At 41.6% G+C, this 24,960-nt stretch overlaps 1 protein-coding gene across 1 annotated transcript; it reads right to left on the bottom strand.

Moving 5' to 3' along the window:
- Positions 1 to 23,222: 23,222 nt before the first annotated feature.
- On the bottom strand, positions 23,223 to 24,301 carry LOC308354437 (pyruvate dehydrogenase E1 component subunit beta, mitochondrial-like; the record flags this gene model as incomplete). Its single annotated transcript, XM_080821880.1, is given in 2 exon segments — positions 23,223 to 23,803; positions 23,806 to 24,301. Coding segments are annotated over 2 exon segments (1,077 nt in total).
- Between the last annotated feature and the right edge of the window lie 659 nt (positions 24,302 to 24,960).

Here is a 24,960-nt window from a genome sequence, read left to right on the forward strand (position 1 = left end):
CAAAAATCCTAAACAAAACTAACAAACTGAGTTAAACAGCATATTAAAAAAATCACACAGCATGACCAAGTAAAATTTACCCATAGAATGCAAAAATGGTTCAAAATATAAAAATCAGCCCATGTGATGCACCATATTAACAGAATGAAGGATTAAAATCACATGATCATCTCATTAGTTACAGAAGAAGGATTTGCCAAAATTCAGCACTCTTTCATGATTAAAAAAATGGCCTTAACAAACTAAGAATGGAAAGAAATGACCTCAAAAGAATGAATACCATATATGAAGAGCCCAAAACTAACATCATACTCGGTGGTGAAAAACTGAAAGCTTTCCCTCTCAGATCAAGAACAAGACAAGGATGCTCATTCTCACCACTTCTATCAACTTAGCACTGCAAGTACTGTCAGAACAATCAGGCAAGAAAAAATAAAAGACATGCGAATTGAAAAGGAAGAGGAAAATTATCTCTGTTTTTAGATGACATGATATTATACATAGAAACCCCTAAAAATTCCGTAAGAAGAATTGTTAAAATAAGCAAGCTCAACAAAGTTGAAGGATAGAAGATCAACATGTAAAAATCAGCTGTGTTTGTAAACAGTGATAATGAACACTCCAAAAAGGAAATTAAGAAAAGAAGTCTCACTTAAGCAGCGTCAAGAAGAATCAAATGCTTAGGAATAAACTTAACCAAGGATGCAAAAGACTTGTACACTGAAAACTATACAATGTTCATGAAAGGAACTAAAGAGGATAAAACTAAGTGGAAAGAGATGCCACATTCATATATCAGAAGATTAATATTTTAAAATATCCATACTACCTACCTGAAGCAACCTATAGATGCAGTGAAATCCCTATCATAATCGCAGTGTATTTTTTATGGAAATAGAAAAAAATGCTAAAATTCATATGAAACAAAAGGACCTTTAATGGCCAGAACAATCTTGAGAAAGAAGAACAAAGCTGGTGGCCTCACAGTTCCTGATTTCCAAACATATTACGAATCTACAGTAATCAAAATAGTATGCTACTGGCATACCGAAAAACTGAAATAGAGAGCTCAGAAATAAATCCTTGCCTATATAGTCAAATGACATTCCACAGGGGTGCCAAGACCATACAGTGGGGAAAGGATAGTCTCTCCAACAAATGGTGTTGGAAAAACTGCATATTCGTATGAGATGGAATGAAATTGGATCCTTATCTTACACCATACACAAAAATAGACTCAAAATGGATGAAAGACATAAATGTAAGACCTGAAACAAAATTTCTAGAAGGAAACATAGGAGAGAAAAGTCACCAGAATATTGCTCTTGACAACCATTTTTTTACTATGATACCAAAAGTACCTATAATAAAAGCAAAAATGCATGAGTGGGACTACAGCAAACCAAAAAGTTTCTGCATGGCAAAAGAAACAATCATGAGTGAAAGGACAACCTATGAAATAGGAGAAAATATTTTCAAACCTTTTATCTGATAAAGGGTTGGTATCTAAAGTATATAAGAAACTCAAAATATATAACAACCCAATAGAAAAAAACAAAAACCCAAATAGTATGTTTTTAAGAAACGGACATTTTCCCAAAAAAGACTTACAAATGGGCAACAGATATATGAAAAGATGCTCAATATCCCTCACTTCATGGAAATTCAAATCAAAACTACAATGAGGTATCAATCTACACCTATCAGGATGGCTCATATAAAAATACCAAAATACAGAAAATCACAAGTATTGGCAAGGATGTAGAGAAATCGGAAACCTTGTACACAACACAGTTGATGAGAACACAAGATAGGGCGGCGACTGTAAAAAACAGTATGGTGCTTCCTCAGAAATAAATAACACAACTACCACATGATCCAGCAATCCCACTTCTGGATATTTAACCCATAGGAGTTCCATGATTCCCTTTATGTGAGGTGTTTAATGTAGCCAAATTCATAGACTCAGAAAGATTGGGGCTGCAGAGAGAGGGCAATGGGGAGTTATTCAACTGGTATAAAGTTTCAGTCATGCAAGGTGAAAAAGTTCTGAAGATCTGCTGTACAACGTTGTGTTATAGTTAACTATGCAATACTGTGTGCTTAAAATTTTGTTGAGGGTAAATATATATTATTTGTTTTTTAGCACAATAAGAAAGCACATATGATGTGAAACTTAGATTTTCTCAGAGGTAAATCTGTATTTGGCCCATCTCCTCTTGTGCAGGTGCCATACTTAGGACATATAGTCCTTGGATACAGGTGGCCCTGAGTTCCACAGTCAAATAGGGATTATACACTCTTGGGCACATCGCTCTTTCTGTTGCTCAGTTTTCTCTTTTGTAAAATCACGTAGTGGTACTTGCTAATGTACTTGCTAATGTAATGTACTTGGTCTAGATAACAGCTAGTTTATCAATTCATCTTGTTACCAAATCACATACAAAATATTTGCGAGGCAGAATTCCATTGCATGGACGGCACGGCTCTCTGTCTTTCATTCTTTCTGGAAATTCTATTTTTTGTGTGTGGAAAATTTATTCTTATGTGCTTCTTTTCTTACATCTCATTATTTCTCTGGAAACATTGCTATATAAGAGTATGATGATTATCGGGTACCTGTGTGGCTCAGTCATTAAGCGTCTACCTTTGGCTCAGGTAGTGCTGGGATTGAGCCCTGCATTGGACTCCCTGCTTGGCGGGGAGACTGCTTCTCCCTCTCTCACTCCCCCTGCTGTGTTCCCTCTCTCTGTTAAGTAAATAAATAAAAATCTTTGAAAAAAAGAATACAATGATTATCTTTACATCATTTATAAATTACTTGTTAGGTTTAATGATTGATTCAAAGAGATATGAACTATTTATTTCCTTTAAAGGACTTAAAATCTACCAGGGGAGAAAAATATGTTAATATTACTCACTCTTACATTATTCACAGATATGCTAATATATATTAGCTATTAACATATATAAAAATATTAAACTAATGTAATTTATTTATACTACTTACTATTAATTCGTTAGTATTGAAACTTCAAGTAACCATTGAAATTGATCAATGTTAACAGGAGAGAGTAGCAGAAAGAAAGTGTTTTAGAGGGTGAGGGGACAAAGCTATCATTGAAGACTGAGCCCTAAGAGAAGATTCAACAAGAAGGTGGAATGTCAGGACAGATGGTAGGGTGGTACTCCTCAAGGCATGGGACATATACGTAGTGTGGGCTGACAGTTCAGGGGGCACCTGCTATGATCTTAGATAATGTATGAACATGGCTTCCCATAATGTTGAAACCCACTCTCACATGATGTGGAGTGGTGTTGAGAAACCTCCAGGAAAAACACAGGATTTTGAATCCTGGATCTGCCACTCTTTAGCCTTATGACCTTGAGCTAATGACTTAGCCCCTTTGTGACTCATTTTCCTCATCTGTAAAATGGAAATAACAATAGCATTACCTCACCAGGGTCATGATGACCGTGAGATGAATTAATGGTTCTTAATTACTTAGAACAAGCCTGGCACCTGGTGATTTGTCTGCATGTGTTTGTAAATAAATAATCATATTGGGTGCAAATGTAAAAAAAAATGTTATTTTTCAAATCTCTTTTAATCCTTAGTGATGGATAAAGTTATTCAAGGAAAAAAACTCTGGCCTGATGCTGAAACGACTTTAACACCTCTGTAGCCTTTGCCAATCTCTCCCTGCAACAAAAAGAAAATGTCTCAGGCTCTCAGCTTTGACAGAAAATAGCATTGCAATAGCACTTAATAACATGGTATATAATAACAGCACTTTATTGTCATGGCATTTCTTCTTATAGTTATCTTCTATTTGTGTCAAGTGTTTCAGATGTTCCATTTATGATAGTTTTTTATAGCTTCTCTTAAAATGAATTTTTATAAAAATTTTTAGTCAATCTAAAAGAACTTGATAATCTGTATTTACTTATTTTTTTATTTTTAAAGATTTTATTTATTCATTTGACATAGAGAGAGAGAGCACAAGCAGCAGGAGTGGCAGAGGGAGAAGCAGGCTCCCCACTGAGCAGGGAGCCCGATGTGGGGCTCGATCCCAGAACCCCGAGATGATGACCTGAGCTGAAGGCAGACGCTTAACTGACTGAGCCACCCAAGCGCCCCACAATAATTTAAAGAAAATAAATAAGTAATAGGAGGTGTTTTCTCAAAGACTACAGTTTGGATGGCTTTGGATTAGAGCACAGGCACAAAACTAGTAATACAGAAAGAAACAAAGAGAAAGTTCTATTCTTCAACATTAGGCTTTTTACATGGTTTTCATACACATGGGCCTCAAGCTTCTTTTTTGTCTATGTGGGCAAAGTGCATGGTTTTGTCCGCCTTCCAAAATCCACCACTCACCTTGTCTAAGCCACAGTGTTGAATAGAAGTGGGCAGAGAGTGTGGGCACTTTGCATTGTTGCTTGAGTGGACCTCTTCTGTCTGCAGAAAAGTGTTTGGTCCAGCTATCTGAGGAGTTCCACTAATTGCCTCATTAGGCAATCTCAAAGCAGAAACAATATTTAAGTACATCAGTGTAACTCCTGGGTATATGTAGGATTTAATAGCAGATGAAGCCAAATGAGCTGAAATGGAAAATTTATTTCTTTTTTAATAAACATTCTTAAATTCTCATTAAAAAAAAGACAGTAGACAATTTATGCTTTTCACCAAGATATAGTCTTTCTTAAAAGTTTAAATGCTTCTGAGCCATTTAAAGAAGTTTTGAAATATTTTCTGCAAATTATCCCAACATTTTCAAACACAGGATGTTTAATTAGAGCCTTACTTCCTCCAAAGTTAGATGTACAGTATGTGAATCATAATCTCAAAATGCACAATAGCGTCTAAATTTATATGTAATGCATGCATTCATAAAGGAGAAGAATTGCCTCTTATTAATATTTAAAGCTTTTAATAATTATGTTAAAAATATTCCCAACAAAGGTTACTCAAATCCACACTTGGTTTTACAGTTGTCTAACGTAAGTATTGTCTCTGAGTCAGGGGACAGAGAAAAAATACAGCACCAGGGCCCGAGAGGAAATGTGCTGCCATCCCTTTGTGTTTTTTAACTGACCATATGAAGAAAGGGTGACTGAATGACGGAAGTCCCACCACCCCCTCAAACTCAGCTGTTCTGATATTTGGAACTCCTTCCTTTTTATCTGTCTGGTCTCGAGCACCTGATTTCCTCATACCTACCTTACTATTGCGTTCTCCAAACTGCCCTCTTATTAATTAATCAATAGGTAATTAATTAATAAAAAGTAGGCTCCACACCCAATGTGGGGCTTGAACTCCTGACTCTGAGGTCAGGAGTCACATGCTCTGCCAACTGAGCCCACCAGGCACCTCTCCATCCTGGCCTCTCGATGTTGATCTCTCTTCCTTCCATACCTCTAAGTCAACTTGCTCTCTGTAGACATGGATTTTTCTAGAATGCTGTCCCCACCAGCGCCCTGTTGCTCTAAAATCGTCTCTTGTTACCCAGTGCTTTAGGATGGAGTCCTACATCCTTAGCCCTGCTTTCCTCATGTGCACCAGTCTGGCTTCAGTTGCTTTTCCAGAATTTCCTTCTTTTCTTCGCACTGAAGTCTGCACTCCGGCAAGGTCTTCCTGGGTTTCTCACTGGTCTTCCTCCCCACTATGCCTTGCAACCAACTTCTGAGGCTTTGCTCAGGCTGATTGCCCATTGATGTGCTCCCCCCACCCCAACCCCAATTCATTGGCGCGTCACCATTTGTTAAGGCACAGCCCAAGTTCTACTTCTGGCCACCACAGTGCAGAGCCAAACCAGGCTTTTCAGTCTGTCGAGTCTCTCCAGCAGCACTTTCTTTCTGCACCATGGGTTGCCATTTAAGTTTTTATGTGTGTTTATTGTCGTCTTTTGGGTTAGATTTGAAGCTACTAAGAGCAGAAACCATTTCACAGTATTTGGTGTGCCTTATGTAGAAGGGATGCTCAGTAAATCAGTTGATTAATTAAGGAATCATATGCTTTGCTTATTTGGTTTTGTAAAATGATCAGTTACCATTTTGGACAACTATGGGAAGCCTCTGAATTTTTGAAGAATTTTCTGGGAAGTATGTGGTCTATTGTAAGAACTAGATTTAAGAGTTTTTTCTTCGTTTTGAGCTTCTATGGAACCTAACACCTAGTATGGTGAAAACAGGGATAGTCAATAAATGTTGAAAGAAAGCACCAGTGAATGGGTGAATGAAGCACTGAGTTTGATGTTCTGCTCTGGGTCTGCTCCTTAGGCCACCATGGGCATTAAGACCTCTCTAGTCTATGCCCACAAAGTTGATCATACAATGATGTGTAATCTGTCTTCTTATGTTTACTGTTTGTGATTATAGCAATCCTCAGATACCAAATTTGTATTTCTAGAAAAATCTTTAATTCATAAACATGTTAATCTTCATCATCATTTCAACCTAACAGAAAATCTTTATGATCATATTGCTGATGTTATTCCTGCCTACCACAAATTTGTATTGGGGGTCAGAAATGTAAAATTACCTTTTTTGAATGGGATCTGTTATTTGACTCTTTACTTTGAAAATACATGTATGTGCACTGCTGGTAGAAGAGCAGATTGGTAGAAGCTTTCAGGATATTAAGTTGGCAGTATAAAAGAGTCAACTTTAGGGGCACCTGGGTGGCTCAGTGGGTTAAGCCGCTGCCTTCGGCTCAGGTCATGATCTCAGGGTCCTGGAATCGAGTCCTGCATCGGGCTCTCTGCTCAGCAGGGAGCCTGCTTCCCCCTCTCTCTCTGCCTGCCTCTCTGTCTACTTGTGATCTCTCTCTGTCAAATAAATAAATAAAATCTTAAAAAAAAAAGGAGTCAACTTTAAAAGGCTGAATCCTTTGATCTTATAATTCCATTCAATAGAATTAGAAAATAATCATGAGTGTACACAAATATTTAGTTCTGAAATGTTTACCTTAACATTGTTTCAAATACAGATAATTGGAACCAACATAAATATCTGATCATAAAGTAGACAAATTGGGTAAATGATATTTGATGTACCCACATAATGAAACATATGCATTTATTAAAAATAATTTTTAAGATTTTACATAATTAATGAAATGAAAAGAGATCCATATAAAATATATTGTTTTAACTGTAGTTTTTTTAAAGAAAAATGAGTGTGTGGCAAAAAAAGTATGCAAAGATTCATTTAACACAATAATTATATATGTATATATACACATGCAATATACAATAATGAATATATATGAAAAATGCACGTGTTGGGTGCCTGGGTGGCTCCGTGGGTTAAAGCCTCTGCCTTCCGCTCAGGTCATGATCCCAGGGTCCTGGGATCGAGTCCCGCATCGGGCTCTCTGCTCGGCAGGGAGCCTGCTTCCTCCTCTCTCTCTGCCTGCCTCTCTGCCTATTTGTGATCTCTGTCTGTCAAATAAATAAATAAAATCTTTAAAAAAAAAATGCACGTGTAGATCCCCCAAAATGTTAAGAATAGTTATGTCTGGCAGGTGGAATTATGTGAGAATTCTCTTCTTTTTGTATATATTTATCCTAAATTTTTAGAATAGATATGATAGTTCATACATGAAAAAAAAAAGATATGGGTGTTTACTTAATGTTTTATTATGAAGTGACCTTTATTTTTTGGCTCACCATGTTGTAACATGCCATATCTATTACAAAGCAAATACCCTAGGGGCGCTTGGGTGGCTCTGTCTGTTAAAGCATTTGCCTTCAGCTCAGGTCATGATCCCAGGGTCCAGGGATTGAGCCCCACATTGGCCTCCCTGCTCTGCAGGAAGCCTGTTTCTCCCTCTCCCACTCCCCCTGCTTGTTTTGCCTCTCTCACTGTTTCTCTCTGTCAACCAAATAAGTAAAATCTTTTAAAACAACAACAACAACAACAACGAATATTCTAATAAAGTTCCGAGAGAAAGACCACCACCACCACCACCACCATTATTACTACTATGGTTAGACTCCATTGCCCTCAAAGACCTTGACATTGTTAGCAATCTTGTGTGGATCTAGGCAGTCAAATTTAGGGGATTAAACAATAAAGTTTAAGCACACCAGAAGTTTATTTTTTTTTAAACTCGATCTTTTATTGCCTTTGCAAAAAGATAGAGATACATAGATCCTTAAAATATAATTCTGGGGAGAGAATTCTGATATCTGGAACTAGTAACACTAAGTAGAGTTTACAGTAGTTGATAAAAGCCAAGGATTAACTTCCTCTGGGAGTCAGATGGTGACTGTTTTCAACTACCTGGAGGGGCTTTGAGACATGGGGGATTCGATTTTTGCAACTCAGACATTTCAAATGCAGTCAGGACAAATAAAAAATACTATACATGTCACTTGCTCTTTCTTCTTTTCATGTCTCTTCCTCTGTGTCTTTTTTCTTCTCTTTGGGTCGCTCTTCTTTCATTCTTTGCCTTTTTCATCCTCTGGCCTACTAGAAATGACTGAGTTAGTACCCACCAGAGCAAAGTACTCATGCGTGATTAAAAAAAAATAATTACCCTCTTTTTCTGACTTCCCAGCTTGCTGACATCTTTCATCAAGGTTTAGGTTTGTGGAGCCCAGTTTTCCCAGAGTGAATCCAACCCGACTGTAAGTTAGGCACTTTGGGAGGTACATTAACTCTTTCCTGCCACTAGGGGACCATTTTGTATAATGCTTCAACAGACTCATTATCATTTACTTACACTGAACCCATTTCTTCCCAGGCTATGCGATGAGCAGGCTGTCAGAAGGGAGTCCATGTAAATACACATTGGACAGCTTCACTGGAGTGCAGAATGGGGGTGAAAATGAATGACCTCTGCCCTCTTTTTATTTTTTCCCAGCTTTATTGAGCTATGATTAACATATAACATTGTATAAATTGAAGATAGAAGACCAGGTGATGATCTGATACATATGTATATTGCAGGATATTTACCACAATAAGGTTAGTCAATACAGCCTTCAACTCACACTGAAGGGGGGAACGTCGTCATCGTCGTCGTTGTCATCGTCATTGTTGTTGTTGTTATGGTGAGAACATTTAAAATTTACTCTCCTAGCCACTTTGAAGAATACATTCCAGAATCGATCCTCTCTCTTCCTCACGCTTTGCTGGCATGCTCCTATCTTTGCCAGGGAGGATAGAACCCATTATTCGACCTGTCCCCCTGCAGTTTGGCAGGATGTTATTCAGCAGAGAGAGCAAAAGATGTGGTAGGGGCAGTGCGGTCAGGAAGCCTGGAAGACAGCAGGTTCCAGTTTGATCTTTTCTAGGTAATTAAGACCACGAGTATCACTGTGAGTGCTGCAAAGGGAGCAAATGGCCGTTGAGGAAACAGGTGGAGAGACAGGAAGGGCTGATACAAGAAACCTCGGAGAGCTCACTGCTAGGATTTCCATTTGTATGAACAATGGGAGAGTCAGAAATCTCAAACTGTGCAAGCTCCATGAACAAGTGAGAAAATGTAGCCACTACCTTAAAAAGGGAGTCTGGCTACTAAGAGGAGGTAAGAAGTCCCATCCAGATCAGGAAATCTGCAAGTATGTTGGGCCCGTATCTCGTGGCTAGTCAGATCCACTTGACCCAACACCGTTTGCCTTCCACCTGGATCCCTGCTTTCCAGCTGAGCTACACGTCCTCCCGAGTCAGTGATTGACCTAAAGAGTGCAAAATCTGAGCTCACCAGTGGAACAAGCCCTACTTTTGCAGAGGGCTTTGTGAGCCTCTTTTAGCCTTTGAGAATTCAAGTGCATTGCTGTGAAAACTTAGGGTTAACGTCTTTTGCATTGAGAATGGTGTCACTTAGTCTCTTAGTTCCATCTATTTACACAGCAGGCAGCTTTGCATTTGGTTGTAAAGAAGAAATGCCCCAGTAGGTTTTCCTTCTATGCGGAGAAAGTGTGCTTCTGGCCCTTTGTGGGTCAGACAGAAAGCAGAAGGGTGAGCGGAGGGAAAAGGAACTCCCAGGTATCCTTGACCTCAGCCCCCAACTAAGGAGAAGCCAGAATTCACCAGTGTCTACAGTGAATATTTAATCACGCTTTTTTCTAAACCAAACTGATAGATGTTGTAAAGAAGTCTTCACATCTATTTACACATCTGTTTACCGTGCTGGGATTTTTTTTCTTCCTCTGGAATTTGGAGAGATGAATTATTGTTTTTCTTGGTTGCTTTAGGCATCCCCCATTGGGCTCTGAAGGACTGCATGTTCTTGAAGACCCTTGCATGCTCACTGGGGCTGATTTTGGAAAAGTACTTGAAGAAGAAGGATTTAAAACAAGCGAATAGGAAAGGATGGGGTCAGCAGTACAGCATCTATGCTGAGAGGTGAAGTGAGTCGGAACGTGTTCAGAAAAAGCAAAATGGAAGCCAGCCCTGTGATATTATTCTGACTCTCCCAGACGTGATATATGAGGTTACACCACAGCCCAGCTTGCTGCTGGAAGGCTCTATTGGATCTGATGGCATTACGCAGTCCATATGATTTTGGAGAATGATAAATCGAAAGGTTCATTGCTGTCGCACAAAACTGTCATTGTTATTTTAAGCTGAAGCTTCATTCAGGCTGGAAGAATTGTCCATTGCCTGGAAATAACTGTTGTAGTCGTGGCCGACTCCCGTCAGCAGGAATATCTGCCAGCTGCTTTCCTTGGGGAGCAATTCTGCATCCCGGGATAAATACAAACTTCATTTTATTATTTTATCTGGCCAAAGTCCTTGTTTCCAGGGGGCATTGTGGCTATGGGAGGGGTGGGTTTGTTTTGTTTTAATGGGGGTTCACAACGGTCAGTGGGCACCCTGGTCACCGGGGGAGCTTGTTAAAATGCAGATTCTGGGGCTCCCCCTGCGGGACTCTGAGTCAGCAGGACTGCAGGGGGACCTCGGGGGCTGCGTTTTTAATGGGTACCCTGTGCGTCGCTTATTCAAAACTAGGTAGAGACCACGCTTTGAGAAACCCCGGTTCGTGACTTTTAAATCAGAATCATCTTACTACAAGAAAGACTTCTCTTCAGACCAGAAAGCCGTTTATTTATACAGTTAGATTTTTCGAACCATTCCCTAGTCTAAGTCTAACAGAACAGCAGTGTTCTCAGGATAGTCCTTACTAGATGATGTCACAGCAGAATACTTCCCACTATTGCTGTCCAAACAAGTGTTGACCCTGATATCCTTTAACTCCTCCGTTTCTGGAAGTCATGGTGTTCCAGTGGCCCCCGCCCCTCTTTGGCCATCGATGCCTTCACCCTGAGACACAGCTCTGTCCTTCCCGTGGGACCTCCTTTTAAGCATCGGGTCTCCTTGCAGTGGGAAGAGGAAAGAGGAAGTGGTTTCTTGAAAAATTCAGAATTTTTTCCCCTGAATGACTTGATATCGAGTTTGTTTGTTTGTTTTCTTTTGTCCTCATAATCCAAGAGATACTCGTGCCCCTTCTTGTTTCTTGGGTAGTGGTGCTCCGTGTAACAGAGAGTTACACAAGGACAAAGTGAAGCAAAGTGTAGACATTTTGGTGGAGAAGCAGATTTTTTGGTGGACAGTGTGTTGCAATGGGAATGAGCCCTGGACTCAGAAGCTAAAGTCTTGGGTTTGTATGTTTATTTAGCAGAGGAGGAAACAAAGGCTCAGGATCGAAAAAGATTTGCTTGGAGACAAAGTCAGCAAGACCTGGAATTCAGCTCCACCATTCAGAGTCCAGCATGGCCCTGTAGTCAGCCTTCTAGATCATTAAGGACTTCACACCAACACCTTCCCACATCCTAGCACCCTCCATGGGCTGCTCCATCTGGGGAACTCACGTTCCCTCTTAGAACTTGTACATCAAGGGTGTACATCAAGGTACATTGGCTTGTATATCAAGGGTACACATCAAGCTGTACATCAAGGGTGATCATAAGCTTCTGGGTACATGACTGTAAAGATAAGAGAAAATGGGTATACCATTCTTGGTGAGTCTTAACACTCAAAAAACAGGATAATTATTTTATTAAATAATAAAATGTTTGTTTTATTTTTGTTAAAAAAAAAACAAAACCCTGAGCTCAAGTTCTGTTCTTTATCAACTATGTGGCAACGGGTAATTTGGTTGTCACTGCGGACCTGGAATGGGGATAACATTGCACACTGAGTTCAGGTAGTAAAGGGAAGTGAATGAAAGAATATATTAGGCGGCTTTACAAGAGAATGCTACTACTCACACCTTACAACTATTGACAAACTTGTTGAAGACATTGAATATTGATTTATTGGTCTCTTATACATAGTTTTAGCCAGAGAGCACTCTTGGGCCCTGACCCTCAAGGTGTTCTGTGAGCTTGAATTTATTCATCATTTCATTATTCCTCAAAGTAGGAAGAGAGGTGTCATGAAGACGTTGACTATGGAAGTCAATGGTTTATTCTAAAATCCACGACCTGCAGATTATTTGTAAAAACAGCAGAACTTATTCTCTGGGTAACCAATAGATCACTAATGCCAGGTCATCTCTCTCCCTTCTGGGCCCAAACCAATGTCTATGAATGAAGCAGACCAGGCTGAAATGCACATGGCAAGCAAGTCTTCAGTTCCAAAATTCCCCATTCAGCAAGTGACACCCTGCAAAACACAAAGTCTGTCTCTTCACTCACGTGTTGACTTAAAGCTACTCTTTTTATCTGTCCAGGGACTGTGTCAACCTCAAGAAGAACAGAGAGTGGTGCCATTTTCTTAGCGAAGATGCAACACACTCCTGAAAAAAATTCTTTTCCCCCCCTCCATTACCATTTACTTATTTTTAATTGAGATATAATTAATGTAGAACATTATGTTAGTTTTAGGTGTGAAACCTAATGATTCAATATTTGTATATATTGTGACACGATCACCACAGTAAGTCTGGTTAACATCCATCACCATGCATGGTTATTTTATTTTTTTTCCGTATGATGCAAACTTTTGATATTTACTCTCTTGGTAACTTACAAATACACAATAGAGTGTTACTGACTATCGATGCTATGCTATACATGCCATCCCCAGGACTTACTTATTTTTTAACTAGAATTTTGTACCGCTTGATCACTTTCACCCTGTCAGCCCACACCTCAAAAACAATCTGTTCTCTATATGTATGAGTTCAGTTTTACATTGTTGGTCTTTTGTTTTGTTTTAGATTTCACACGTAAGTGGAATCATACGGTATTTGTCTTTCTCTGACTTATTTCACTTAGCATAATACCCTCAAGGTCCATCTATGTTGTTGCAAATGGCAAGATTTCATTCTTTTTTACGACCAAATGTTTCATTGTATACATACGCCACATTTTCATTCACAGATGGACACTGAGTTTGTTTCAAGAATTCTTAACCTTAAGCTGACTTCCGCTTCCTTTTTCCCCCTGAGAAGTGCATCTAGTCTATTGCACTGGGAAAGCTTGAGGAAATTGGAAAGGTCAGTATACAGTTCCCTTAATAACAGCATGGGATCCTTGGGTGCAGAGAGAGAGAAATTTCTGGCCAGTACCTCTGTCAAACCCACCTACCACTGCCTTTCAAACATATTTTCCCCATCCCAGTTATCATCTCTTCATTTTTTGATCCCCTCTGTCATTCACCGTGTTGTTTCATGGTAGTGGTGTCTCTTGATAGCGTCTTGGTCTCAAGCTCCTTAAAGGAGAATTTCTTCTGCCTCTTTGTCACTCCTGGTGTCTGGGCTGGTATTTGGGGCAGAGGAGGCTCGTAGGGACAGAATTAGATTTTCTAAGTCTCTGTGCCTTGGCTCTCTGGTTGTCTCCTGCCAATCCTCTGTCCTCCCCCAAACTTCACTCTCCCTCCTCTGCCCCTCTCTGGTTGTAGAGCCTTGAGCAAGTTAGGAAACCCTTTTGGACCTTGGTGTACCATTCAAAAACACGACTTATCTAAGGGTCTTGGCACACTGAAGGCACTCAACACATCTTTGTTCCTGCCCTGAGCGAACCCTTTTCAGATCGCTCGGCCATTCAGGGATACTCTCCGTCTGAACTCTGTAGTTAGCTGTGTGTATGCACCACAAACATCACAAACCCTTGACATTTGACATATGTCCTATTAGGGAGACTAAAACATCTTTATACGTTTTATATGCTGTCTCTTTACAAACTAGTTTAATCTCATGCAAATAGAAATGGTAACCCTAGAGCCTTGTCTTGATATTCTTGGGGCTGTGAGCGGACTCTTTCCTTCAGCTGTCAACACTAGCGTTCTAATAGGGAGCAATCCTTAAACACCCACCTCACACACACACGCACCAAATCCCATTTATTCCATACTCTGTGCAGTCTTGGATGTCACTAAAACCCAGATGTTTAACAACATGTGTTTTTGAAGCGGTTGATAATGAAAGACTGGGGTTTTGAGAAATCCTGGGATGGAAAACCTCTCTATTCCAACCCCCGGTCTTATTCAACATCCAACCTGCAACCCCCCGCCACAATTCATTTTTATCTGCCGTGGTAAACGTGCTGGGGATACCTGTGGACAGACACCCAGGCCAGGAAAAGGCGGTATTTGTGTAGTTGTCTTCTAATAAGGTCAAAGGCGCAATGCATTATACAGCTCTGTGGGCAGCCAGACTCATTAGAGCAGGAGTGGGCCGTGGGACTTGTGTGGGATATGCAGAGGCTGGGGTTTCATTGGGGTCTGTGCCTAGTGGGTGTTCTGGACTCTCTCTGCACAGCTTGAATTGGGGGTGGGAGAAAGGCAGCCCTGAGCCTCTGGGAGCCCCCACAGGACCCTTTGCACTTCTGAATCTGAGGTCTGATTTCCACCCAGTGCTAACTCAAGCTGGAAGCAAAGCAAAATGCAAAGACCTTGGTGCTGTTTGCAATTTCCCTGTCGCTCTCCTTGACCAAATCCCGCAGTCACTGCCTCCCAGCTTGGGGGTGGGTGTTCCTGTGGGCCGTAGGTTGAGGGAAGGTGAGCAAGGGCATTGAGCAAGGGGAGAGCCCTGAAGGCTGTGTTTTGGTGCACTTAATGAATAGTGTGAGGCGAGGAGCTGAAGGCCAAAGCCTGACAGGCTGACAGGCCTGATTGCCATTTGCATGAACTGCACTCTGCCAGTGGAAGTGACTGGAGAGAGTGATTGATTTGTTTTGCTGAGGCTCCTTTGTGGTCTTCTGGGTGGATTTCTGGCCCCACCTCTCAGCCTCAAAGCTCTTGCTTTGCCTGCTGTTGCTTTTTTATTTGGGGGTAATGAAAATTTGTTATAAGCCTTCCCTTTCATCTGTACGTGGCAGGCTGTCACAGAGAAACGAGCCATTCTGCAGCCTCACTCCTGTCCAAATTGCTAAATGTTTTTTTTCCAATTGCTTCCCTAATGGGCCGGGATAATGGGAGCGGCATGCTCTCTGCCCACGCTGGAGATGCCAGCGCATTTGTCCAGCACACATGTGTGGTGGGCACCCGGCCCCTTCTGGCCGCGGCGGCCCAGCCCGGTGCAGCAGAGCACGGGCTGGTGCACCTGCCGGTGCGCTCGCACCCAGGAAGGTGCTCCCCCGCCCTGGGCCGTCGCGGAGCGGCCATCCTGGCGGGTGAGGCTCGGCAGAGGGGGCGGGTGATCCAGGCCTACCGCCCCCTCCCAGACCGGGGGCCACCGATGGACCCGACGGGGGCCAGCTTTTTATGGACTCCAGTTGCTGTTTTGCGGAGGGGCGGGCTCCCGAGCTCCCCACGGCCGGCTGTTCCGCGAGCAGGATGCTCAACTGTGGCTGACCCACAGCTTTATGAGCCTAAGTGCTTATCCAGGAACAGAAGTGAGGAGGTTGTGTGTGATAAGAAAATAATTTGCCAAAACTGCAACAATAAAGAGGGCCTGGTGGGATCTCTTATGGTATGAATAGCCCCGAGCAGCTGCGGATTTCTCCCTGCTTTCACAATTATTTTCATTTTTATAACAACTAAAAGCTAAATGCCTTGTACAAGCCTGGAGAATCTTGCCTCGGCTTCTCATCCGACGTTTCTTTCTCTTTCTGGGAATCTTAACACGCACACAGCCCGGACAGAATGTTCCTTGGCACCGTGGCTTCAGCGGGTCGGCTCCTTGGCCCAGTGACAAGGGCGGTGCTGCGCGGCTCTGATGTCGCGCTCCCTGAACAATCCCCCTCGCACAGAAAGCTCCAGTTGCACCCTCTGGGGCTCGGGAACAGGTGCTCCTACTACTGCGTCCTGGAGGCAAGGAACTCTTCATCAGAAACCTTGTAAATCCCAGCAGTTGCTCGGTTGACAGGGGACAGGCGCTCCCCTGGAGAACCAATGAGGCAAACGCGGTCCTGCCTCTTACGCGGACCCTCCAGCACTTACAGAGTGCCCCCATCTTTCTGTTGGGATGCTGAGTGTTACCATCATTCGCATTTATTAAGCGTCTTCTCCGAATGGGTACCACACTCGGCACCTAGACAGGTTTGCCGGGAACACAGGTCTTAAAGGTAGGCGGAACAGGTAGGCTCCGTCAGTGAGTGGTTGAGTGACCTAAATCCTTATTTGCTCTGGGTCATGGGGATAAAGCAGTGCCACGTCAGTGGACCGTAGGTACTATTATTAATTAAATGAGAAAATAGACATGGAACACTTGGCAGGATGTGTGGAACCTTATTGGTACCCAATACATATTAGCTATAATTACTACATCTCTTCCTTTCTGAGGGTCTCTGTCTGGTTGGGAATGCACACACCACACAGGATAGCGTGAGAGAGAATGTGTTCAAGGAATGCATTTAAGGAGTGACGAAGACAGCAAATGCTATGATCAGAGGTGGGGTCACTTAGGGTAGGGCAGCCAAAGTTAGTTTTTGAGAGATAAGGTTGTGTGGGCAAAGCATGTTTCGAGGTTAACTTGGCTGGAATTACTGGAACAGATAAAAGAAAGGGAATGGGAGGGTTAATTGATTATGATACAGGAAGGGGCTTAACTAAACAATACAATAAAATGAAAATGGAATGTTTTTGGTGGGAGAAATTAGAAGAAGACCGAGCAAACTGGGACACTTTTTTTTTTTTTAACTGAATGACTAACTATAACATTGGACATAGGAAAATCCGGAAGGAAAGCTGATTCTGGAGAAAAGATGAGCTCAGTTGGAAGATTTGGACTCATTGTTAGGCTATCCAAATAGATGACTTCACGCCATAATTAGGATGTGGATAACACAGACTAGACCGAGTAAAGAAGAGGGCTAAGATGTAAACCTTGGAGAATGTCAAGGATAGAGATTCAGTACATAGGAGCAGGGAAGATATTAGAGTAGAAAGATAGCTGGAAGTTCGATGCCGTGAAGGTTGTTGGAACTGAGAGCTTCCCCGAGAATGGAGTGGTCAGTTGTAGAAAATGGTGATAGGGCCAAAGAGAATGATGACTGAGAATGGGAGCTGAGAATTAGGGTAAATATGTGGACAGATATATTTCAGGGGCAAGATGGGGAGTCAAAGTAACCCTGTCAGGAATTAGGGAGTACAAAATGATGGAAAAATGGAACTGCATTATGAGCTGGGAGGTTATTAAGAGGTAGAACACATGATGTGTGTACTCAAGGGACCACTGGGCATACATTTTACCCAGTCACTCCTCTGATAACAGGAGAATTAGGCAGGGGGAGGCACGGAGGAATATTATCTAGGGATAATATTCTACAGTCTTCGCAAACTTAAACTGTTGGCTTTGTCTCTGTATGAGACAGTTCTCTAGAATTTTCAGTGGTCCCACACAACCTACCAAGTCCCCCCAGGAGAGCTTGTAAGTCTGCTTGCTCTATTACTAAGTTTACATTTCTCATTCGGAAAAGCAGCTGTTACCTATAAGTTTCTTACAATAAGATTCTGAAGTTCCTTTTTGTTTCATTCATTCATTCATTCATTCATTTTCCTTTAACAAATTTTTATACTGTTCCCATGGCTTACCTTGTTCCAGAAACTCCAGATATAGTGGTGGATAAGGCAGAAAAAGTTGTCTTCTTTCATAGAGCTGTTAGGTGGAAGGATAATAAGCATACGATATAAGATAATTTCACAAGTAATAATGTGTTGGAGCTGGGGAGCTAGTTTTGGCGGTGATAAATGGGATAATTCCTGGATGACAAGAAGGGGTTAACAGGGAAGATCTGGGATACAGGGTAAGGGATGGGAAACAAGTGCAAAGGCCCTGAGGTGGATGGAGCGTGACTTGATATGTTCAAGTAACTAAAGGAAAGCTAGTATAGCTGGAGTACAGCGAGCAAAACGAAGATAAACTGGAAATTTACTTCTGAATGGTAGCAAGTTCAGGGTATGTAGAAAGTGCTGGCCAAGGAGTCTGACTTCAAGTGCAATAAAAGCTATTGGAGGATTTCGAGAAGTGGAATGCCCTGGTCTTTTTATGTTTGTAAAAGAACGTACTGGCTACATGGATCAGTGGAAATGGTCATGGAGGGTTGTAAGTAGGAGGATGATGTAATTGGATTGCCTTGTGGGGACCGGATCACAGTGGAGCTGGGACACATTATATTGCAGTAATCAGGACAGAAAAGCTGATGAGGATTCATTCTGGGGAAGAAGCAGTGGAGATAAGGGCAAGTGGGCAGATAGGAGATAGACTTTGGAGGTAGAGCCAATGGGGCTGCCCAAGAATTGGATGTCAGGAATCAACATGGAGTCTTAGGTATTTTATTTTAACAAATCGATCAGATGGTTGCATCTCATACGGGGATGAGGAAAACTCCATGACAGATGTTCTAAGCACTGTGAACTTTGTAATGCCACCCCCAAGTGGGTGCCCACTGTTTCCAGAGAATCAATCAGAATCAACCTTAAAACCAAAGGCATGTGGGGCACCTGGGTGGCTCAGTGGGTTAAGCCCCTGCCTTCGGCTCAGGTCATGATCTCAGGGTCCTGGGATCGAGCCCCAAATCGGGCTTTCTGCTCAGCAGGGAGCCTGCTTCCCCGACCCCCACCACTCTGCCTGCCTCTCTGCCTACTTGTGATCTCTCTCTCTCTCTATCAAATAAATAAATAAAATCTTTATAAGAAAAAACAAAAAAACTAAAGGCATGAGCCATAAGAAAAGTTGAAAATGAATGATAGGCATATAGAAGTTTATTATGTTATCTCAATATTTGTGAATATTTGAAAACATCTGTAATTATAAACTTTAATAAATGGAATGGCATGACATCTTCTTTTCAGTCAATGAATACCAGTTGGCTAGATATAGGAGTCTTCACCAAGTTTTGAAATAAATACCCACTAGGAAGATTACTTGAAGTACTAGGAGAAAAGGGTGCCTCCTTTGGCCCACTGAGGCAGCTTCAAGGGCAAACTTCACAGGTACATAAACTGCTCATGTCTGGAAGAAAAGCATCAATAGCAAGGGAATTAAATGGCTGCCAATTTGTGAACACCCAGTCTTTATGTTTATTGATTTGGGGTTCCAGTTTAGTGCTTGAGCTGTCTCTATCCATCAAATTTTCTACATAAGAGCATAGATCATCCTGGGCATTGTGTGTGTATGTGTGTGTGTGTGGGGGGGGGTAGCTCGATTGCCTACAGATGGAAATATGGAGACTGTGGGTTCAAATCCAACTCCACGCAGATCCTTGTGGGACCATGAGTAGCTATATGCTCACTGCTTCATTGGTCTTGATATTTATATGGCAGCGTATTTATATAGAAGTTGGATTTTAAGCCACTAGATAAAGGGACAAAATGACATCCCACTGCCAGCATTTAAAAACACACAGATTATACCATAAAATGTCCTGCCTAATTGTCAGATTACTTTGTATTTCAAGGGAGACATTAGGGTGGTGCATGAGAGCTAGGAGAATATGTTGTCTCCTGAAAGATATTTATAATTCTTCAGGTGGGTTCAGAATATTCTGTGTATTAAGATAAACAAGGACATTTTCTATGTCCTTCTAATAAAGCTATTTGCTCTTGTGGAAGGTCCTGACAGTGAGGAGATTCAGAAAATTATGACATTAAGAAGTAATTAGTGGAGATGTATTTCTAAATAAAAGGTAGTGATTAAAAACAATGTAACGGGTGCCTGGGTGGCTCAGTCAGTTAAGCATCTGCCTTTGACTCAGATCATAATCCTGGGGTCCTGGTATCAAGCCCTATGTCCGGCTCTCTGCTCAATGTGGAACCTGCTTCTCCTTCTCCCTCTGCTTCTCCCCCTGCTTGTGCTTTCTCTCAATCTCTCTCTCTTTCTGTCAAATAAATAAATAAAATCTTAAAAAAACAAACAAACCCATGTTGTAAAACATGAATGCCATTTTTGAAGGGTTGAGGTTGTGATTAAAACACTCAGTCTAAAATCTGGGTGATCATTGTAGACTTACAATTGCCAGCTATAGAATAGTTCCATTTGGGTTTACTCCCAGTAGACTTGACAAAGTCTTCATGAAATTATGAAAAATTATGAAGTTACAATCTTTGTACCAAATTAATGCTGTTGCCATATGCCTTGATATTTCTTAACCTCTGTGAACAGAATTTGTTTAGGTAAAGTATTTAGCAATATATTAAGAGTCTTAAAAAATGTTTTATTTTTTATTTTAAAAAATATTTATTTTTTAAAAATGTTTTATTTATTTATTTGACAGAGAGAGAGAGATCACAAGTAGGCAGAGAGGCAGGCAGAGAGAGAGGAGGAAGCAGGCTCCTCGCTGAGCAGAGAGCCCAATGCGGGGCTCGATCCCAGGACCCTGAGACCATGACCTGAGCTGAAGGCAGAGGCTTAACCCACTGAGCCACCCAGGTGCCCCTAAAAAAAATTTATTTAAAAATAATTATTTTTAAAAATTTTTAAAAATTATTTTTAAGAATTTTTAAAAATTATTTTTAGAAATTATTTATTTGGCAGACAGAGACAGGGAGAGAGGAAACACAAGCAGGGGGAGTGGGAGAGGGAGAAGCAGGCTTCCCACTGAGCAGGGAGCAAGATGTGGGACTCAAGATCCCAGGACCCTGGGATCATGACCAACCAAAGGCAGATGCTTAACCAACTGAGCCACCCAAGTGCCCCAAGAGTCTTAAAAATTGTTTTAAGCTGGGATCCCTCTTTATATGATAATTTAAAGAATTAGAGATACAGCCAAAGATTTAAATATAAGGATGGCTAATGAAGCATTGTCTACAGAAAACAAAACAAAAAAGCCCTGGCATGGGCGCCTGGGTGGCTCAGTGGGTTAAAGCCTCTGCCTTCGGCTCAGGTCATAATCTCAGGGTCCTAGGATTGAGCCCCGCATCGGGCTCTCTGCTCGGCGGGGAGCCTGCTTCCCCCTCTCTCTCTGCCTGCCTCTCTGCCTACTTGTGATCTCTCTCTCTGTCAAATAAATAAATAAAATCTTCAAAAAAAAAAAAAAAACCAAAACCCTGGCAACATTTTTTACAGATAAGAAGACTTATCAAACAAGCTATGACGTGTATACATAATGGAATTGTATGTGGTTATTAAAAACGCTCAGTGAGTGTAAATAATGATTAATGATAAGGGAGATTGTTCCTGTTATAATTACAATACTAAGTAATAAAAGAAAGATATGGAAGTGGGTGTATATGTATATATATAGTACTGCTAAATGATGTAAAAAAAGAAATATATATGTTTGTAAAAGATACATACACAGAAAATATACCTTAATGTATAAGGTATACAATGCATATGTTTATTTTAAATATATTCAGGGAATATGTGTATGTTAGGTATACATATATGTATATATAAATATATGTGTATGTATGTGTGTGTTTGTTTAAACACATACAGAAAAAAGACTGGAAGGAAATACACCAAAGAGGTTATTGTAATCATCCTTGGATGGTGAAATTTTGGGTAGATTTTTCTTTATTTCCCAAATTTTCAGGAATGAACATGTGTTACTTTTATAATAAAAATATTACTGTTAATTTATAAAGCGGGACTGACGCCACCATGAAAAAACAATGTAAAGTCAAGCTTTTGATGCAACTACCCCAGCCTTGCTCCCTGCCATGTGAACATTTGTGGATGTGCCCATCTGTGTTTCTTTTTAGTGTCAGAATTTAGCAAGACAGATTGGAGCCTCGTCTCTGCAAAGCCAGTTCCTCTTGCTCAAGGAGAATATTCCTTGTTTATGCTTCAGGCAAAACAACTAGGGTTTTTTTGTTTTTTTTTTTTAAACCTCAGGTCTATCATGAAAATGAGCCATCTGTGGCAGCCAGGGTGTTTTTCCCCAACCTAATAGCACCTTTCATACTGAACTCTTGGGCTTTTCCAGGCACTTCTGATAGCTGCAGAATGATTATGTACTTTTTCTTTTTTTTAAAATAAACTGGGAGAAGTTGGTATACTGGGAAACATTGCATATGTATGTAGTGTGGGGAATAAAAAAAAAATGAAAGCAAAACAAGCCCTGTGGTTAGGTTTGCAAAATGTCACATGGAAGGCCAGTCTCTGCTGACTAATGCTTGGCTGTGGCGAGCCGGCCTCGTGACACACCTTCTTCACTTTAGGAATGGGGGAGAGGTCCTCCCTGTCATCATTTTCTGTAAATATATTAGAGTGTATCAAACACAGAACAGGTATATGGAAACTTTTATTTTATTTCAATTTATTTATATTTTTAAGATTTTATTTATTTATTTGGGAGAGAGAGCACACAGCAGCAGGGGGAGCGGCAGAGGGAGAGGGAGAAGCAGGCTCCCCGCTGAGCAGGGAGCCCTATCTGGGTCTCAATCCCAGGACCCTGGAGTCATGACCTGAGCGAAGGCAGACACTTAACTGACTGAGCCACCCAGGTGCCCTGAAAACGTTTTTTGTTTTTTGTTTTTTTTTAATTAGGAATTCCTTTATTCCTTATCAAAACAATTTAACAGCAAATGTAGATGATAGCTTTTACCTTTACATACAAGTTGTCCTTTCTGGATACATCTTTCTGCAGAAGTCTGCCACATTCATACCTTGTCCTTATGAGAGGTTAAAATTTTACATTAGCCTTATTCAAAGAATGTGGTGATTGTAACAGACCAGAAAAAAACCCCATGGAGTCTAGGGCAGGAGAGGAGTTTTTTCCACATACAAGCACATTTAAATTCTTCCAAGTACAAAAACATACATGTTGTTGCTTTAGAGATAACTTTATGAATCATAAGGTCTTACAGTACAATCCAGGTGAAGTAGACAGCAAGTATTTTAAGTAAATCCCAACAACTTGAAATTCAAGTCCAAACTAAATATTTAATGTTTTTTTTATTGCAAATATGATGTCTTTAACCTGAGGTATAGAGTTGTCTTTTAGAATCTTTGCATGAGGCGTGGGGACGTCAGCACCAGTGACATGAACTGCAGGAGCATCCAGGAAATTGAATGCAGGGCCTTCCATGATCCTGGCACAAACTTCAGCTCCTACTCCAAACTGTGGCCAGCCTCCTTCCACCGTTACGAGATGATTGGTCTTCATGACACTGGCTTCTGTTGTTTCAATGTCCATTGGTCTGATGATTCGCATATTTATCACCTCACATTCAATTCCCTCTTTGGATAGCACTGTTGCAGCTTCTAAGCAGTGGCCCACAGGTCCTGAATGGGCAACTACGGTTATGTGTGTCCCTTGCCTTTCTATTTTGGCTTTTCCAATGGGAATCAGAAAATCTTTTGACCGAGCTTCTGAGGGTAATTCAAAAGGAACTCCATACATCAGTTCATTCTCTAGCACCACCACTGGATTATTATCCCGAAAGGCTGATTTAATAAGTCCTTTTGCATCCTCTGAATTCCAGGGGCTGATCACCTTTAAGCCTGGGCAGTGCCATACCAGGCAGCAAAGCACCGTGAGTGCTGGGCAGCCACTCCTGCTGAGGCGCCATTGAGCCCCCTGAAGACTATGGGCACAGGCTGAAGGCCCCCCGACATGTAGTAGGTCTCGGCAGCTGAGTTTATAACCTGGTCGATGGCTTGCCTAGAGAAATTGAAGGTCATAAATTCACAAATGGGCCTCAACCCAGCCATAGCTGCACCCATGGCAATTCCTGCAAAGCCCATCTCAGATATGGGAGTGTCTATGATCCTCTCATCTCCATATTTCTTCCACAGGCCTCGACTAACCTTATATGCCCCATCATACTGGGCAACTTCTTCCCCAAGCAGAAATACCTTCTCATCTCTTTCCAGCTCCTCATCCATACCTTGGTTTATAGCATCACGAACTGTCACCTGCAGCGCTGCCGGCGCCCTCCCGTGGAAGCGCCTCCTCAGCAGCCCGGAGACCTGTTCGAGGGGTCTCCGCATCAGGCCAGACACTGCCGCCATCTTGACTGTGTCCTGAAAACGTTTTATTTTAATAAATGAAAGAACGAATGAAGATTGAGTTAAGGTACTTTCTTCCTCTGGTGACTGGAGGACGCACTTTTCCACCTTACCCACTTACCTTGGGGAGAGGTCATGCAGATGCCCCTGCTCAAGAGAAGGGGACGGGGCACCCCCACATCCTCATAATACAGGGACAGATCTATCAGGATGCCCTAGATATTTTAAGCAACCCGAGGGTTAACAGTTCTTCCCCATCTATGAAAGAAAGCAAGCATGCACCATCACTGGTGTTATTTTATTAATGTCGCATCCTCCTACCTTCTCTGATGAGTCCTTTTAAAAGTCATGAGGCAGGGTTTGCCACAGGCTGCTGACTACAGCAGGAAAGAGACTGGATGCCAACTTTGTGGCAAAGCAGGTTCCAGACAGTCCTCCGTGTACAGGACGGGGCTTCTCCATTTTCCCGCCGCCTATTTCCCTGCCCGCCTGCATCCTCAGAGTTTTGAATTTTGGCAGCTTTCCCTGTGATGGAAGGAAGCTGGAAGTAACTCCTGCTCATTTTCCTTGACTCGTCGGTGTCACTCCATACATCATCAAGCCGTGGAGATCGTGGCTCACGGGGACCCTCCCCCTCCAAGGCAGCTGGAGAAACCTGTAAG

The sequence above is a fragment of the Martes martes genome (assembly GCF_963455335.1).
Source record: "Martes martes genome assembly, chromosome: 13".
Taxonomy (NCBI): Eukaryota; Metazoa; Chordata; class Mammalia; order Carnivora; family Mustelidae; genus Martes; species Martes martes.